This window comes from Saccopteryx leptura, chromosome 9 (genome assembly GCF_036850995.1).
Source record: "Saccopteryx leptura isolate mSacLep1 chromosome 9, mSacLep1_pri_phased_curated, whole genome shotgun sequence".
Taxonomy (NCBI): domain Eukaryota; kingdom Metazoa; phylum Chordata; class Mammalia; order Chiroptera; family Emballonuridae; genus Saccopteryx; species Saccopteryx leptura.
In genome coordinates, this window is record NC_089511.1 from 74137296 (window position 1) to 74156210 (window position 18915).

The 18915-nt window shown below is 39.6% G+C and overlaps 1 protein-coding gene across 9 annotated transcripts in view; it reads right to left on the bottom strand.

Moving 5' to 3' along the window:
• P4HA1 (prolyl 4-hydroxylase subunit alpha 1) overlaps positions 1-18915 on the bottom strand; it is a 110332-nt gene that overhangs the window by 40433 nt on the left and 50984 nt on the right. For all 9 annotated transcript variants that reach the window (XM_066348100.1, XM_066348105.1, XM_066348104.1 and 6 more), the window contains 2 exons: positions 4487-4726; positions 1161-1357 (listed from right to left, as the gene is read on the bottom strand). In XM_066348100.1, the coding sequence (XP_066204197.1) occupies positions 1161-1357; positions 4487-4726 (437 nt within the window). The remainder of the gene's footprint in view (positions 1-1160; positions 1358-4486; positions 4727-18915) is intronic.

The following is an 18915-nucleotide window of genomic DNA, read 5'->3' on the forward strand; positions in this document are numbered from 1 at the left end:
TAGACTAGTACCATACGATATTCCTTAAAAGAGGTTTCCATTATCAGTTCATGTTGGGAAGCAATGTACAGCATATCCATAATGCACACTATCGTAAAACCAGTCTGAAAATCCTGAAGCTGAACCTATGTTTCCTGGGCTTGATTGAATGCTTTTGTTTTGGACTATTATCTATTACTATCCTAAAGCACTGGTACTCTAAGTTATAAATACACAAATACAGAGGCACAATAAACAAAGGGATATTTATAGACATATTTTAATATTTCAAATAAATCTTAAAGCCAAAGTCTCTTGAAAATATTTCTACATTTTTAACATTTCTGAATTAGACAAACATTTCACTAAGCAATCCTGTCAAGATTGACTAGGAGCAAAACCACAAAGATGACTGTATAGATGAATACACTGTTTCACAGGCTGGATTAGAATGGTATATTATTTCTACTGGAAATTGCTGAAATCTCTTTTGCTTTAAGATATAAAATAAAAACTATGCCTGACCAGATAGATGGTGGCACAGTGGATAGAGCGTCAGACTGGGACACAGAAGACCCAGGTTAAAACCCCAAGGTCACCAGCTTGAGCGCGGGCTCACCAGCTTGAGCACGGGGTCACTGGCTTGAGCGAGGAATCACAGACATGACCCAAAGGTCGCTGGCTTGAAGCACAAAGTCGCTGGCTTGAATAAGGGGTCACTCGCTCTGCTGTAGCCCCCAAGTCAAGGAACGTACGAGAAAGCAATCAAGGAACAACTAAGGTGATGTTTCTCATCGCTCTCCCTTCCTGTCTGTCCCAGTCTGTCCCTCTCTCTGTCTCTCTCTGTCTCTATCACACACACAAAAAAAAGATATAAATAACTTTATCACTTCCCTTAAATTATCTGTTGCTTCACCTTTTAATCTATGAAAAGGGTAATATTACCAAAAATGCATGTAATGGATATATGATTCACAAGCTTTATTTCAAAGCTATTTCATTAAAATTTGGAGCATATTAAGTGTGACACTCACAATAAGGTGACGTGACATACTATAATACTTTATGCTGCAATTCTGATTTCTATCACAGAGACTTAAATATAAAGGAACTTGACTCTCTAGAACTATGTACGACACATACACACACTTGCACACACACAGTTGGCTTTTCCACTTTACCATTTTGATACCCTCCCCACGGCACAGCATTTCGTACTTCTGTCTCTCTGGCAGGTAGTCCACAGCAGCCCCTTTTTTCTTCTGGGTGCTTTTCTGATCAGACTGGTCATCTGAAGCAGACTTATTGGCATCTTTTTCTTTAGCCATTATATACTCAAAATATTTTAAATTACCATTCGCTCTCTGATGTTCAGGATCTATTAGAAGAGAAAGAGCATGTTCATGAGTGAACTTCCAGTTGTTCAAACATCAGGATACAGTACTATAAAAACAGAGGACCACAATTTACCTTCCAGGATGGTTTTGAGAGTGAAGAAGGCAGGAGAGTTCTGGGGACAGAACCAGCCATTTATTTCAAAGTAGCAATTACTGCTTCTACTTTGAGTTCTTACTAATTAGCCAAAGGAACTATATGTGATCATTTGATGTCAAATGAATTTTTTAAATATTCCCAATTCCTTTTTTTTTTTCCTCAAGTGAGAAGCGAGGAGGCAGAGGGACAGTGTCCCACAAGTGCCCGACCAGCATCCACCCGGCAAGCCTGTTAGGGGGCAATGCTCTGCCTGTGTGGGGCGTTGCTCTGTCGCAATCAGAGCCATTCTAGTGCCTGAGGCAGAGACCCTGGAGCCATCCTCAGCGCCCGGGCCAACTTTGCTCCAATGGAGCCTTAGCTGCAGGAGGGGAAGAAAGAGATAGAGAGAAAGGATAAGGGGAAAGGTAGAGAAGCAGATGGGCGCTTCTCCTGTGTGCCCTGGCTGGTAATCAAGCCTGAGACTTCCACATGCCAGGCTGACGCTCTACCACTGAGTCAACCGGCCAGGGCCCCGATTCTTATTTTAAGCAATGGAAAAGATTTTTTTGAGACTAAAATGTAATTACCATGGAGAAGACACTATATAAGTTCAAAAGCAACCTTTACCACAGATAAATTATAAATGCAGAACACAGCCTACTTCTGAGGGCTGAATGGATTTTAGGCCAAACTTCTAAATGAGACAGAAAAGAGAACTAAAGATGTAATTTTCAAATAAGCCAGAATCCACTAATTGCCTCTGAATTGCTAGTCATAATTTTTAGCTATCTCTTAGGAGGGGAAAAGACGACTTACTCCACCCATCCGGAAAGGGGGGGAAAAAACAACCACACACAAATAAAAAAGGAAGCACAATATGTAGAAACTTCACTTGCGACATTAGTTGAAGTGTTTAGGAAACCTAGACTTATTTGTAAAAAGAGTTCTTATCTTTGAGAAATTGCTCACAATATATGTAGTGGTATACAATATATGCCTAATTTTGTAAAAGAAAGGGAAAACTGTATGCAAAGGGTGCGTATACAAAGAAATAAAATTGTTGGCATTGTTGGGTGTTTAGTTAATGAAAACTCTACTTTATCTTTTTTTATTTTAAAACTTTCCTACAGCCTGACCAGGCGGTGGCACAGTGGATAGAGCGTCGAACTGGGATGCAGAGGACCCAGGTTCGAGACCCCGAGGTCGCTAGCTTGAGCACGGGCTCATCTGGTTTGAGCAAAAGCCCACCAGCTTGAACCCAAGGTTGCTGGCTCCAACAAGGGCTACTTGGTCTGCTGAAGGCCTGCGGTCAAGGCGCATGTGAGAAAGCAATCAATGAACAACTAAGGTGTTGCAACGCGCAATGAAAAACTAATGATTGATGCTTCTTATCTCTCTCCATTCCTGCCTGTCCCTGTCTATCCCTCTCTCTGACTCACTCTCTGTCTCTGTAAAAGAAAAAAAAAAAAGGAATGAAGAAGTCAGGAAGGGGACCTTAAAAAAAAAAAAAAACAAACCTTTCCTACAGTGAGTCAAGTTTTTTTAGGTCAAGAGAAAAAAGAAATCACTAAAAGATATTGGAAAAACCCTGACCAGGCAGTGGTAGTTAACAGGCGTTGACCTGGGATGCTGAGGACCTACGTTCAAAACCCTGAGGTTGCCGGCTTGAGCGCAGGCCTCACCAGCTTGAGCGCAGGGCTGCTGGCTTGAGTGTAGGATCACTGACATGACCCCATGGCAGCCGGCTTGAGCCCAAAGGTTGCTTGTTTGAAGTCCAAGGTCGCTGGTTTGAGCAAGGGGTCATTAGCTCAGCTGAAGCACCTCCAGTCAAGGCACATATGAGAAAGCAATCAATGAATAACTAAAAAGTGCCACTACTACAAGTTGACGCTTCTCATCTCTCTTCCTTCTTGTCTGTCTGTCCTCAAAAATAAAAATAAAAACTGGAATAAAAGGCTACTTTTATTCATTCAACTAATAACCAAATTATCAATATTTCACTTTCAGATGACCAATCCTTTTGAACAGTTTCACTCTTCTGACATATACCTATTTATTCATTCATAAAATAATTTAATTTTTAAAGTGTTAAAGCTTCATCATATACCAAAGGCTGCCTGAATTTATTAGTATACAACTCTAGCTCCAGAGATTCTGACTGAGTAGGTCTGAGATAGAAATCAAGGAATTTTCATTTCTAATAAGTATCCAAGTAATTGTGATGCATATAGCCCCTTGGTAGTACTTGAGAGAAATGCTACATGTCTGTTTAAAAAAACTAGTAGTAAAATACTCATAAGATATCACATTTTCCTATCATTTGAATATGAAAAATACATTTTCAATCTATTTATTTCAAATCTTTAAGTATGAAATGGAACCAAAAACATCCTTCAAAGGAAACTGGTTAATATTTAATAAAGTAACATGATAAAGAAAAATTTTGACTAAGTTAGTTAGATTAGGTCCAATTTTGAAATTCCTGAAGAGCACGGAGCAGAGAAACAAAGCCACTGTTGGAGTACTATTTAGGTGAGAAAAATCAATTGCCATTTATCAGAGGATAATCAGAAAGAGGATTAAGTATGTCCAACAAATGAAGCAAATGAATTCTAACATAAAAAGTAGCAAAGCTGCCTGACAGATGGTGGTGCAGTGGATAGAGTGTCGACCTGGGAGGCTGAGGTCCCACGTTTGAAACCCTGAGGCCCCTGGCATGAACATGGGCTCATCTGGCTTGAGTGCAGGCTTGCCACCTTGAGCATGGGGTCACTGGATTGAGAGTGGAATCACTGACATAATCTCAAGGTCACTGGCTTAAGCCCAAGGTCGCTGGCTTGAGCAAGGGGTCACTAGCTGGATTAAACCCCATCACCACCACCATCACGTATGAGAAGCAATCAGTGAACTAAAGTAACACAAGTTAATGTTTCTTATCTCTCCCTCTCACCAAAAAAAAATAAAAGTACCAAAGCTGTATGATGAGATACACAGTCATATATCTATAACCTTAAATTAGGCCAAGTTAACATACCTAGTTCAAGAAGCTTCTTTGTGAGTAGAAGTGCCTTATCAAGGTCTCCCTGCTGGTATACTGCATAGCTCAAATAATCTAGAACAGAGACTTTATCAATGGTGGAAACTTCGCCTTCGTCCAGCTGCCTCAGTGCTTGCTCCATCCACAGTTCTGTGTGGTAATAATCCGCTTCCGTATAGGCCACTTTGCCCAACTCAAAACAGTCCTCAACTGTTAGAAAAGATTTGTGTTTTACTCCTATGAAAAGAAAATACAGAGAACTTTAGGATTCTTATTACTCTATATTTATTTAGGACTTTCATTTGAACTTCACAACTATCCTCAGGTAGGAAAAGCAGGAATTAGCTTAAATTTATAAGCAGAGAAAACATTTACAAGGTTTCATTACATGGTAAGAATCACACAGCTAAAAGGGGACATGGTACCTAGATATCACAAGACTTCAATTATCAGCCATCATACCAAAATGAAACATCAATTTAGTTGAAGCAAGCTGTTTTCTAACACAGCAGGAATCCCCATCTGAGATATATCTATCTCCTTCCTAACCAACGATCTGGGCAAGCAATATACGGACAGGAAGAGAAGCAAACATGTCAGCTGGTTCCCTTCCCTCCTTCTTCTCTTTCTCTTTCAACAGCACTGACATGTAATTTACACACCATAAAGTTCATCCATTAAAAAAAACAAACAGATTTTTAAAAGGGTAAAGGATGACTGTTTTCAATTTAACACTATTCTGTTACATTCTTATGACTCCCCATTATGAATAAAAGTTCAATATACTACAAAAAAATACAATAGTGATTATATTCAGAGTTGTGCAACTGCCATAATCTAATTTTAAAACATTTTCCTCACCCCAAGAAGAAACCCTGTAATGATGAGCAGTCACTACCCATCATCTTTCTCTTCCTATCCCAGCCCTCAACAACGACTGTTCTACTTTGCATATCTATAAATTTGCCTATTCTGGTTATTTCACATAAATGAAACATTAGGTCTTTTCTGACTGTCCTCTTCACTCAGCATAATGTTTCAAGGTTCATCGATACTGTAGCATCCTGTTTATTGCCAAATAATAGTCCACTGTATGAATAGACTATATTTTGCTTATTAGGTGAAGAACACTCAAGATGTTTTCACTTTTTTGCCTAACCTGTGGTGGTGCAGTGGATAAAGTGTCAACCTGGAATGCTGAGGTTGCTGGTTCAAAACCCTGGCCTTGCCCAGTCAAGGCACATATGAGAAGCAACTACTACAAGTTGCTGCTTTGTTTCTCCCACTACCTTTCTCTTCCTCTCTCCTCTCTCTAAAAACAATGAAATCTTTAAAAAAAAAAAAAAAGGCGGGGGGAAGAGGAGCCCTGACCAGTTGGCTCAGCAGTCGAGTGTCAGCCCGGCGTGTGGAAGTCTTGGGTTCAATTCCCGGCCAGTGCACACAGGAGAAGCACCCATCTGCTTCTCCACCCTTCCCCCTCTCTTTTCTCTCTCTTCCCCTCGTGCAGTCAAGGCTCCATTGGAGCAAAGCTGGCCCAGGCACGGAGGACGGCTCCATGGCCTCCGCCTCAGGCTCTAGAATGGCTCCGGTTGCAACAGGGCAACGCCCCAGATGGGTAGAGCATCACCCGCCCCCTGGTGGGCATGCCGGGTGGATCCCAGTCAGGCACATGCGGAGTCTGTCTGCCTCCCTGCTTCTCACTTTAGAAAAATACAAAAAATGATAATAATAGGGTAGGCAAGGATACAAAGAAATGGGAACTCTCATACTTTCTTATACTTTCTCATACAGTGAAGTATAAATTGGTGCATCTGCTCTGGAGAACAATCAGGTCACATCCAGTAAAGGTGAACCATTTACCCCGACTTCTTACACTCTAAACTCTGGCATGTGTGTACATGGACATAAACAGAGATGTTTGCTGAACACTTGTTTAAGGTTGCAAAAAATTGAAAATAACCTAAATATTCATCTACCCACAGAAGAATTAATAAATCAACATATGCTACATACAGCAGTTAGAGGATTTTGATGAACATGGATGAATTTACTGAAACACACTGCAAGGTTACAGAAAGATATAGAGTATAATATAGTATTTGCTTAAACTTTAAACACACAATAATATAATAAATGTAGTTCAATATAAAAGATACACACCAAGTTCAGAATAGTCATTACCTCTAGAAAGGAAGGGAAGGCTTACAACACGGAGCCTTCAAACATATATGTGATCTTTTATCTGTTAATACCAGAGTAAGGGCTGGAGAACAAAAAATGCCTAAAAACTGTTTACTAGTTCACTATGGTGTTATTTTTAGCACTTACAGGATATAATATCCTTAGAAAATTTCAGTCACTATACTTATAATGAATCTGTGTGAAAGGATAATTCAGTAAGAATCAGCCCAAAACAGTGACCTGAAGAAGAGAAGTCAATAAGGAGATACAAAGTGCATGAGCAAAGATGAAAAAAAAATTGAGATATTGTCCATCAATAGATGAGTGGATAAAAAATTGTACATATATACAATGGAATATTACTCAACCATTAAAAAAGAATGGAATCTGCCTGATCAGGCGGTGGCGCAGTGGATAGAGCGTCGGACTGGGATGCAGAGGACCCAGGTTCGACACCCCAAGGTCGCCAGCGTGAGCGCGGACTCATCTGGTTTGAGCAAAAGCCCACCAGCTTGAACCCAAGGTCGCTGGCTCCAGCAAGGGGTTACTCGGTCTGCTGAAGGCCCGTGGTCAAGGCACATATGAGAAAGCAGTCAGTGAACAACTAAGGTGTTGCAACGCGCAAGGAAATGATTGATGCTTCTCATCTCTCTCTGTCCCTGTCTATCCCTCTCTCTGACTCACTCTCTGTCTCTGTAAAAAATAAATAAATTAAAAAAAAAAAAAAAAAAAGGAATGGAATCTTACCATCTGTGATAGAATGGATGGACCTAGAGGTTATCATGCTAAGTGACATAAGACCCAGTGAAAAATACTTGCACATACCCTTAAAGTGGTTTATTTTCAGTCATTCTCAATGAAAGTCTTACAAACTGACCTCTAGATTAAAGGCTTGATACTTACAAACTGACCCCTAGATTAAAGGCTAGGTACTCAGAGGACCTAACAAATTTCCTAAGACTAAACACAAGAAAATCACGATTAAATAATAATGCCATTTTGAAAGAAAGATGATAAAGTTTTAAATAAAAATATAGTAAACTAAATGAAATTTATTATCCCACATACACCAAATCTGTTTCTGTTGTGTTCTCTATTTTCCAGAATGGAATCCATCTAGCTGCTGAAGAAGCCAGAAACCCATTATACTATTTTTAATTTTCTGTTGCATGAGGTTTTAGAACTGTTTCTATATATTTCTGTATCACTGATTCCAAATCTGAAATCCATTTTTTGGTGCATGCTCTAGTTTTTATGACATTTTAATTTCTTTTTGTTACAGTTAATGGCATGCATTGGTTTTTAAATTGGAGTTAAAGGGCAATGGCTCTTGGATTGAACATAACCACAAGGCAATTAATGTTTTACAAACATCACTTTTACACAATTTAGTTGTTTTTAAATGTAAAAAATTATCTGATAAAAACACCCTCTTATTTTGTTTTAAGATTAAATCATGGCTTCTTCGAGTAGGCGTAAATGTAACAATCCTGACACCTTCTCTTATATATGTGGCTGTTACACATTTCAATGTCAAAGGCGCCATATTTCATCATTCGTGACACGTGCATATACTGCCTATTTTCAAGTTTCCCTTGGCGATCAAGACAAGAACTTGGCTCCTCATACTGTGTGTCACAATTGTGAGAAAATGCTTCGTGACTGGACAAAAGGAAAATGCAAAGGAATGCCTTTTGGTATTCCCATGGTTTGGCATGAACGTAAGGACCACAGCAATGACTGTTATTTCTGTCTGATCCATACAAAGGGCAGCGGCAAGAAAAAACAGCATATGATTGCATATCCTAATATTCCTATAGCAATACGACCTATCTCACACTCTGAAACACTCCCGATTCCAGTTTTCAATGGTTTTATTTCTTCTAAGGATGAAGAAAGTGAACATGGTGATCAAAGTGTATTCTGGTAAGATGCATGAGGAAATGGTTGTAGAATCTGAAGGGTCTTCTTCTGATGCCAAGCAGTCATTAACCCCTCAGCAGTTTAGCCAACCCGAATCAAATGACTTAGTAAGAGACTTGGGCCTGTCAAAGAAAGCAGCTGGCTTATTAGCCTCCAGGCTTCAACAAAAGAATGTACTTCACCAGCAGCTAAAGTATTCCATTTCAGGATGCATGAACAAATTTTTGTGGACTTTTTTCCCAAAGACAAACAGTTTGTTTACTGTCATGATATCAGTAGTCTTCTCAGCCAGCTAGGTGTTACCACTTACAGTCCAACAGAATGGCAGCTATTTCTTGACAGCTCTAAACGGAGTCTGAAACATGTTCTCCTATACAACAGTATTGTTTATGCAGTGGTTCCAATTGGTTATTCAACTCATCTGCGAGAAGATTATAATGACATAAAAATTGTCCTCGACTTTCTGAAGTATGAGGAGTATAACTGGATCATTTGTGTGGATCTTAAAATGTTAAATTTCCTGCTAGGACACCAGAGAGGTTTCACAAAGCATCCTTGCTTTCTGTGTTTGTGGGACAGCTGAGCTCGGGAGAAACACTGGACACAGAAGGAGTGGCCGAAACATGAAACTCTGGAAGTAGGGATGCAAAATACTGTGAATGAACCTGTAGTTAATTGAGACAGGATCATTTTCCCCCCACTTCACATCAAACTTGGCTTAATGAAGCAGTTTGTTCAGGCTTTGAATAGAAAAAGTGAATGCTTTCAACATACTATTTCTGCTTTTCCTGTCTTATCTTTTGAGAAGATAAAAGCAGGTGTATTCAATGGACCTCAAATTCGAACCCTCATACATGACAAAGAATTTACCAGGAAAGCCTGACCAGGCGGTGGCACAGTGGATAGAGTGCCGGATTGGGATGTGGAGGATCCGGGTTCGAGACCTTGAGGTCACCAGCTTGAGCGCGGGCTCATCTGATTTGAGCAAAAGCTCACCAGCTTGGACCCAAGGTCGCTGGCTCGAGCAAGAGGTTAGTCTGCTGAAGGCCCGCAGTCAAGGCACATATGAGAAAGCAATCAATGAACAACTAAGGTCTCCCAACGAAAGACTGATAGTTGATGCTTCTCATCTCTCTCCGTTCCAGTCTGTCCCTATCTATCCCTCTCTCTGACTCTGTAAAAAAAAAAAAAAGAATTTGCCAGGAAGGTGAATAAGGAGGAGAAAGCAGCATGGCAGTCTTTCGTGGCAGCTACAAAGAACTTCCTTGGCAACAAAAAAGCAGAAAACTATGAACTTATGGTTCAAAGGATGCTGTTGGCTTTCCAAGACATTGGATGTAACATGAGTGTTAAGATTCGCTTCCTGAACAGTCACCTTGATAAGTTTCCCGAAAATCTTGGAGCTGTCAGTGATGAGCAGACTACTGCTGGAGCATCAAACGAGATTGTCCTCAACAAGTACACAAACGCAAGGGCTACAAATGCAAATTTTTGCCTGAATAGAATTTAAATAAGTTTTGCACAAATTTTATGATTAAAATAAGTGTTTTAATATGTCCTATTTTGAAATTGTAGACAAATTCTGATGCAATCATATCTTTTAGTGTATTAGTGTATTTATCACATTATATAAATTATATTTTCACAAAGATGATATCCAAGAAGACGTTCTACTTCATTATGTTAAACTAAATGTTGAAAATTTTACAATAAGATGAAAACCTAAAATCTTGAATTGCAAAAAAAAACTGCAGCTTACAGAGAAAAACTAATTTCAGATTTGAGATCAGCACACTCAAATTAGGTAAGAACAAGTGTTTTTGTTGATGCAACAAAATTTTGTTCCCCAGTGTTATCAATTTCCTCATCAAATTCTACCATTCCATCTCCTAAGTAGCTTTAATAAACTACCCACTAGCTACAAATGTCTCCTCTTACTTAAATTTTTATAACAGCCTTCTCCCTGATTTCTTTGTCCCTACCTTCAGTTCTCAATCCAGTCTCTATTTTGCAGCCAGAATATATCTAAAAAAAAAAAATCTTATAACTCTCTATTTAAACCTTTTCAGCAGCTTCTTATTGCACTCATGTACAAACCCCACATGGCTTACAAAGCCCTTCAACAAGACTTTTGATTACTTACCTAGCCTCATCTCTCACCACTCTCACAAAGGTATACCCCCATCATTCCCAACTCATATACTACCTCTTGAACAAACTTCTAGTTAGATAGCTGATATAAAATGTTCTCTCCTCAAAAGAAGGAAATCTAAACTTTAGTGACAGTATGAATGGACCTAGAGATTATTAGCTAAGTGAAATAAATCAGTCAGAGAAAGACAGGTACCATATGATTCCAATTCCATGTGGGATCTAATGAACAAAATAAACTAACAAACAAAATAGAAATAGACTCATAAATACCGAGAGCAGACTGACAGCTGTCTGAGGGGATGGGGGTTGTAGGGCTATATAAAAAAGGTAGAGGGATTAAGCAAAAAAAATTTATAGACAGACAACAGTGTGGGGGTTGCAGAGGGAATCGGGGTAGGAAAGGTGGAAAAGGGTAGACGGGATAGATGGTGACAGAGGAAGCCTTGACTTGGGGTGTTGAACACACAATGCAATATACAGATGCTGTATTGTAGAACTGTGTACCTGAAACCTCTATAATTTAATAACCAGTGTGACCCAAAAAATTCAATAAAAATTTAAAATAAAATGCGCTCTCCTCCTCTCTGGCCTTTATACATGTTTTCAATGCTTGGAATAATTTCTTCACACCCACTCTCCTCCTTACCCTATTTTCCTGGGCAATTCTTATCCATTATGTCTCAATATTTTATTGTTTGTTTTTTTTTATTACAGTTTGCATTCAACATTTTTTTGTATGAGTTTCAGGTGTACAGTATAGCAGCTAGACATTCATATAGGCTACATTGTTTCCTCTGATAATTCAAGGGCCCAACAGTCACCATAGTTATTATAGTATTGTTAACTATATTCCCTACACTTTACCTTACACTCCCATGACTATCTTACATGAAGTACTAATGAGTACTTCTTAATTCCTTCACATTTTTTCTTACTGATTTTTGTTTTTGTTTTTTGACAGAGACAGAGAGTCAGAGAGAGGGACAGATAGGAATAGAAGACAGGAAGGGAGACAGATGAGAAGCACCAATTCTTTGTTGCAGCACCTTAGTTGTTCAGATTGCTTTCTCATATGTATCTTGATTGGGGGCTACACCAGAGTGAGTGACCCCTTGAGCAAGCCAGCAACCTTGGGCTCAAGCCAACCACCACTGGGTCATGTCTATGATACCATGCTCAAGCCAGCAATCCTGTGCTTAAGCTGGTGATCCCATGCTCAAGCAGGCCACCTCAGGGCTTTGAACCTGGGTCCACTGGGTCCCAGTCTGATGCTCTATCCACTGTGCCACCACCAGGTCAGGCTCCTATCACACTTTTTTACCCTGTCCCCCAACACCCATCCCCTCTGGCCTTCATCGGTTTGTCCTATGTGTCTATAAGTCTGGTTTATATTTTTGCTTATTTTATTCTTTATATTCCAAATATAAGTGATATCATATGGTATTTGTCTTTCTCTGTCTGGCTTATTTCATGTAGCATGATACCCTCTAAGTTCATTGATGCTGTCACAAATGGTAAGATTTCATTCTTTTTTATGGCCAAGTAATATTCCATTGTATATATGCACAACTATATATTTTACCCACTTGTCTAAAGATGGACTATTTCTCAATGCTGTTGTGTTCTGTTGTTTTTTTAAATTATTTTTATTTATTTATTCATTTTAGAAGAGAGAAAGAGAGAGAGAGAGAGAGAGAGAGAGAGAGAGAGAGAGAGAAGGGGGGAGGAGCAGGAAGCTTCAACTCCCATATGTGCCTTGACTGGGAAAGCCCAGGGTTTTGAACAGGCAACCTCAGCATTCCAGGTCGACGCTTTATCCACTGCACCACCACAGGTCAGGCTGTGTTCTGTTTTTTGAAGAGAGAGAGAAGCATTGACTGATAGCTGAATCACTTTAGTTGTTCACTGATTGCTTCTGATACATGCCTTGACAGGGTGTCTCCAGTTGAGCCAGTGACATTGGGCTCAGGCCAGTAACCATGGGATCATGTCAATGATCCCACACTCAAGCTAGCGACCCCGTGCGCAAACTGTTGAACCTGCACTCAAGCCGAATAAGCCCATACTCAAGTTGGCAACCTTGGGGTTTCAAACCTGGGACCTCAGTGTCCCAGGTTGATGTCCTATCCACTGTGCTGCTACAAGTCAGGTTCAGTGTTTTCAATGCCATGTCTTCCAGGAAGTCTTCTTTTATGCCTCTTATCAAGTCTTAAATTAGGTTTCCTTCTATGTGCTCCCACAGAATATTCTAAATTATCCCCAGCTATGCATTCATCATGCTATATCATAAATTTTAAGTATCCTAAGGGCAGGAGTAGTGTCAACCTTCTTTAGTACTGCATCCCTAGTACCGAACACAACTAATAGCTATTAAATAAGTTGATGCTTTAAACCAGAGCCAATTTTTAAAAATAAGTTTATGAGGCCCTGGCCAGGTAGCTAAGTTGGTTAGATAGTTGTCCCTATATGCCAAGATTGCAGATCAGGGCACATACAAGAAGCAACAAATGAAGCATATGAAGTTTATACAAGAAGCATAAACACAATATTTCCCCATATATAAGATGCACCTTAATTTGGGGGCTGGAAATTAAAAATAAAAAAGTATTACATAGTTATTAAACTCAGTTGTTATTTATCATAAAATTCATACAACTCCTCATCACTGTCAAAACTCCTATCCATTAGCTTGTCCTCATCTGTATCTGATGACAAATCACTGTCTTCATACATTGCCTTATCCTTGGTTCTATCTATGGCATCTGAAATGCCACACTTCTTTTTTTATTTATTCATTTTAGAGAAAGAGTGAGTGAGAGCATGAGCAAGAAGGAGGGAGGAGCAGGAAGCATCAACTCCCATATGTGCCTTGATCGGGTAAGCCCAGGGTTTTGAACCGGCAACCTCAGGGTTCTAAGTCAACACTTTATCCACTGCGCCACCACAGGTCAGGTGAAATGCCACACTTCTTAAATGACTTGACAATGATCTCAATCTTGGTATTATCACAGGATCTTTTCACCCAGGTCTAACTTCTCCTATAGTTGGTTTCTTCACTCTTCCTGCTGGTGTCAAATTGTCCTCAGAAGACTTCATCCATTGGTTCCATTTGTCTCTCATGGCAGCTTTGAAGGGTTTGTTAATGCTGACATCAAGTGGTTGGAGTTGAATGTCAAGCCTCCAGGTAAGGCGGCAAGTTTTGTTTTTTGCTCTGCAGCAATCTTTGTGTTTTTTGTGTGTGCCCAGAACTGCACCAATAGGGCAGGTTTGTGTAAGCCTGGTCTCCTTCTCCAAACTTTCTCAAACCAGATCTTCATCCCATCCTGAAACATTCAACTCTTGTCATGAATGTGGACAATCACTCCTCGAAGAATGTCTTCTTCTGGCATTGTTTTGCGTTTGAAAATCAGCATACGAGGCAGCTTGGTTTCGTCGGCACAAGCTGTATAGAACAACTGTATAACAGCTCTTTCTGTGTCCACTTGTCTTCACAGTTACAGCTTTCACCCCCTTCTTATTAACAGTTCTGTTACTTGGAACATCAACAGAAAAGACTTCGTCCATTTTTGCAATCTGTCCCAACTCAAACTGATGCGTCTTCTAACATTGAAAGACAAAACAATGAAATCTAAGGACCTTTTGCTCATAGCTTTCAGGCATCCTTTGGGCAAGTCTGGTGCGTGTATACATGCTTAGTCCATTCTGTTTCATGAACCTGAAGCACCAATTGTGTCCTCCTTTGAAATCAGTCATTTCTTTTTCATTAGCAATTCTTGCCTCATGCTGAACCATCTTTGTGGACACAGGAATTCCAATTGCCTTTTGCTCTTTAATCCGTATCTTCAATTCCCTCTAAATCAGACCATTTTGCTGACTTGCCTTTCATGGCCTTTTTCTGCTATGGCATTTTCAGTAGGGTTTCTTCTTCCCATAGCCAGTCTCGAGTTGATTTCTCAGTTGGAGAAGGACCAAACTTACATTCAGCAGCACAATTTCCATTCCCTTTTACAAACTGGATCACTTTTAACTTGAATTCAGCACTATACGAAAATCTTTTCTGAGCCATTTCTGAGCAGAATGTGGCAAAACGTAACCTATCGTAATATACCGGTAACAAGTGTGAAACAATGAGCACAAAGACAACAAGCGCAAAAAGCAGGAAATGCAAGTAATAAATCGACACCAATGAGCGCAAAAACAAGTGCAAAAAAGTGGAAAATGCAAGTAAAAAGTCTACAACCACTGTATAAGATGCACCTAATTTTTAGACCCCAATTTTTTTGGAAAAGGGTGCGTCTTATACATGTGGAAATACGTAAGAGGAATAAGTTAATGCTGGATATTTTCCCTCTCTCTCTCCTTTCCTCCACCTAAAATCAGTCAATCAATTTTTCAAAAATAGAAACATAAGTTTATGATTAGAAGTGTTATAATGTATAAAATAGAAACAAAACAAAATTTGCAAATGTGTACATTTCTGGAAATCCAACTTAATGGAATTATGTCCAGCTTAATATAAGTTATATTTAACATTATATCATAGCCAATTTTTTAAATTTTATTTAGACAATTAATTTTAATGGGGTGACATTGATCAATTAAGAGTACATAGATTCAGAGAAAACATCTCCAGACCATTTTGACATTTGATTATGTTGTATACCCATCACCCAAAGTCAAATTGTTCTACGTCACCTTTTATTTGGTTTTCTTTATGCCTCTCCCCTCCCCCAACCCCTCCTTCTCCTCCATTCCGCTCCCTCTGGTAACCACGGCACTCTTATCTATGTCTATAAGTCTCAATTTTGTGTCCCACCTATGTATGGAATCACAGTTCTTAGTTTTTTCTGATTTAGTTATTTCACTCAGTATAATGTTATCAAGGTCCATCCATGTTATCGTAAATTATCCTAAGTCATCATTTCTTATGGCTGAGTAGTATTCCATAGTATATATGTACCACATCTTCTTTATCCATTCATCTATTGAAGGGCTTTTTGGTTGTTTCCATGTATTGGCCACTGTGAACAATGCTGCAATAAATATGGGGCTGCGTGTGTCTTTACATACCAATGTTTTTGAGTTTTGGAGGTATATACCCAGTAGAGGGATTGCTGGGTCATATGGTAGTTCTGTTCTTAATTTTTTGAGGAAACACCATACTTTCTTCCATAATGGTTGTACTACTTTACATTCCCACCAACACTGAATGAGGGTTCCTTTTCCTCCATAGCCTCTCCATCACTTGTTACCTGTCTTGTTGATAATAGCTAATCTAACAGGTGTGAGGTGGTATCTCATTGTACTTTTGATTTGCATTTCTCTAATAGGTAGTGAAGATGAGCATCTTTTCATATATCTATTGGCCATTTGTATTTCTTCCTGGGAGAAATGTCTGTTAATGTCTTCTTCCCATTTTTTTATTGGATTGCTTGTTTGTTGTTGAGTTTTGTGAGTTCTTTGCATATTTTGGATATTAGGCCCTTATCTGAGCTGTTGTTTGAAAATGTCTCCCATTTAGTTGGCTGTCTGTTTGTTTTGTTGTCAGTTTCTTTTGCTGTATAAAAGCTTCTTAGTCTGATGTGGTACCCATTTATTTATCTTTGCCTTCACTTTCCTTGCCTTTGGAGTCAAATTCATAAAATGTTCTTTATGGTATCATGGCTAATTTTACCACTTGATAGTTCACTCCAAATGAAGGGAGATGAGCAAGAAAACATCTTAACAAATAACTCGTCCTAATGTATTTTACTGCTGAAAAAATAATTGCAGTATGAAGACAGAAGTAACATTTTATTTCTTGAGTTGATCATGACAAGGAGATAGTAATGCCAATAAGCCACAGAGTCATAGAAAATGTTTGATATGGAAAACAGTATATTATCATGAAGTCAGAAATCATTAACATAAGCTAGAAAAATAAAAACATTTGTAGAACTTAACTGCCACATTTTTTTTTTTTGTATTTTTCTGAAGCTGGAAACGGGGAGAGACAGTCAGACAGACTCCCGCATGCGCCCGACCGGGATCCACCCGGCACACCCACCAGGGGCGATGCTCTGCCCACCAGGGGGTGATGCTCTGCCCCTCCGGGGTGTCGCTCTGCCGCGACCAGAGCCACTCCAGTGCCTGGGGCAGAGGCCAAGAAGCCATCCCCAGAGCTTGGGCCATCTTTGCTCCAATGGAGCCTTGGCTGCGGGAGGGGAAGAGAGAGACAGAGAGGAAGGACGGGGGGTAGAGAAGCAAATGGGCGCTTCTCCTATGTGCCCTGGCTGGGAATCAAACCCGGGTCCCCCGCATGCCAGGCCGACGCTCTACCGCTGAGCCAACCAGCCAGGGCAACTGCCACATTTTTAAACTAACAGATCAAAGAAGAAATCAAAGGGGAAAATTATAAAATACTTCAAGACAAATGAAAATGAAAACATACCAAAACTTATGAGACACAGTAAAAGCAAGGCTAGGGGAGAATTTAGATCTATAAATGCTTATATTAATAAAGAAGAAAGGGGGTCTGACCTGTGGTGGCACAGTGGATAAAGCGCCAACCTGGAATGCTGAGGTCGCTGATTCAAAACCCTGGGCTTGCCTGGTCAAGGCGCATATGGGAGTTGATGCTTCCTGCTCCTCCCCCTGTTCTCTATCTCTCCCTCTCTCTCTCTCTTGCCTCTCTCTCTAATAATAATGAATAAATAGAAAATCTAAAAAATAAATAAATAAAAAAGAAGAAAGGGGAGATAGATGGTGATGAAAGGAGACTTGACTTAGGGTGGTGAACAAACAATATAATTAAAGGATGATGTATTATACATAGAAGTGTCCACCTAAAACCTATAATTTTATTAACCAATGTGACCCCAATATATGCAATAAAAATTTTTTTAACTAAAAACAAGAAAGCTCTCAAATCAACAACTTAACTTTACAACTTAAGAAACTGGAAAAAATATGAACAAACTGAACCAAAAGCTAACAAAAGAAAGGAAATATTAGAGATGAGGCAAATAAAATAGAGAATAGAAAAATAATAGAGAAAATTAATGATTGGTTCTTTGAAAAGATCAACAAAATTGACAATCCTTTAGCTAGTTCAACCATAAAAAGGAGAACATTCAACTTATCAAAATCAGAAAGAGTGGACCTAATGACAAATTCTACTGAAATACAAATGATTAGGGACAGCTGTCAGAGGGAAAGAAGATGAGGGGATGAAATCAGAGAAAGTGAAGGTATTAGTGAAATTATATATACATAACACATACAGATAACAGGACAGCAAATCCCAAAGGGAAGTGGAGAGTTAGGGGGAGGGGGGCAATGGTGGGTAATGGGGGACAATGAGGTAAGGGTGAGGGAGTTATATTGAGCGGGACACTTGAATCCATATTAACACAATAAATTAAAATTAATAAAATATTTTAAAAAAAATTTTAAAGAAATACAAAGGATTATAAAAGAGTACTAAGAAAAACTTGTACACCAACAAACTGGATAATCTAGATGAAATGGACAAATTCCTAGAAATATAAAATCTACCAAGAAAGAAATAGAAAATCTGAATAGACCTGCAACTAGTAAAAAGACTGAGTCAGTAATGAAAAGTGTTCTAACAAAAGCCCTGGATCTTATGGTATCACTGGAGAATTCTATGGAACATTTAAGAACTAACATCATTCCTTTTCAAACTTCTCCAAAAAACTGAACAGGAGAGAATACTTCCTATCTCATTCTATGAAGTATTACCCTTATACCAAAGCCAGGCAAAGACACCACAAGAAAAAAATATTCTAGACCAATATCCCTTACGAACACAGATATAAAAAATCCTCAACAAGGCCCTGGCCGGTTGGCTCAGTGGTGGAGCATCGGCCTGGCGTGCAGGAGTCCCGGGTTCGATTCTCGGCCAGGGCACACAGGAGAAGCGCCCATCTGCTTCTCCACCCCTCCCCCTCTCCTTCCTCTCTGTCTCTTCCCCTCCCTCAGCCAAGGCTCCATTGGAGCAAAGACTGCCCGAGCACTGAGGATGGCTCTGTGGCCTCTGCCTCAGGCACTGGAATGGCTCTGGTTGCAACACAGCGAGGCCTCAGAGGGGCAGAGCATCGCCCCCTGGTGGGCATGCCAGGTGGATCCCAGTTGGGCGCATGCGGGAGTCTGTCTGCCTCCCCGTT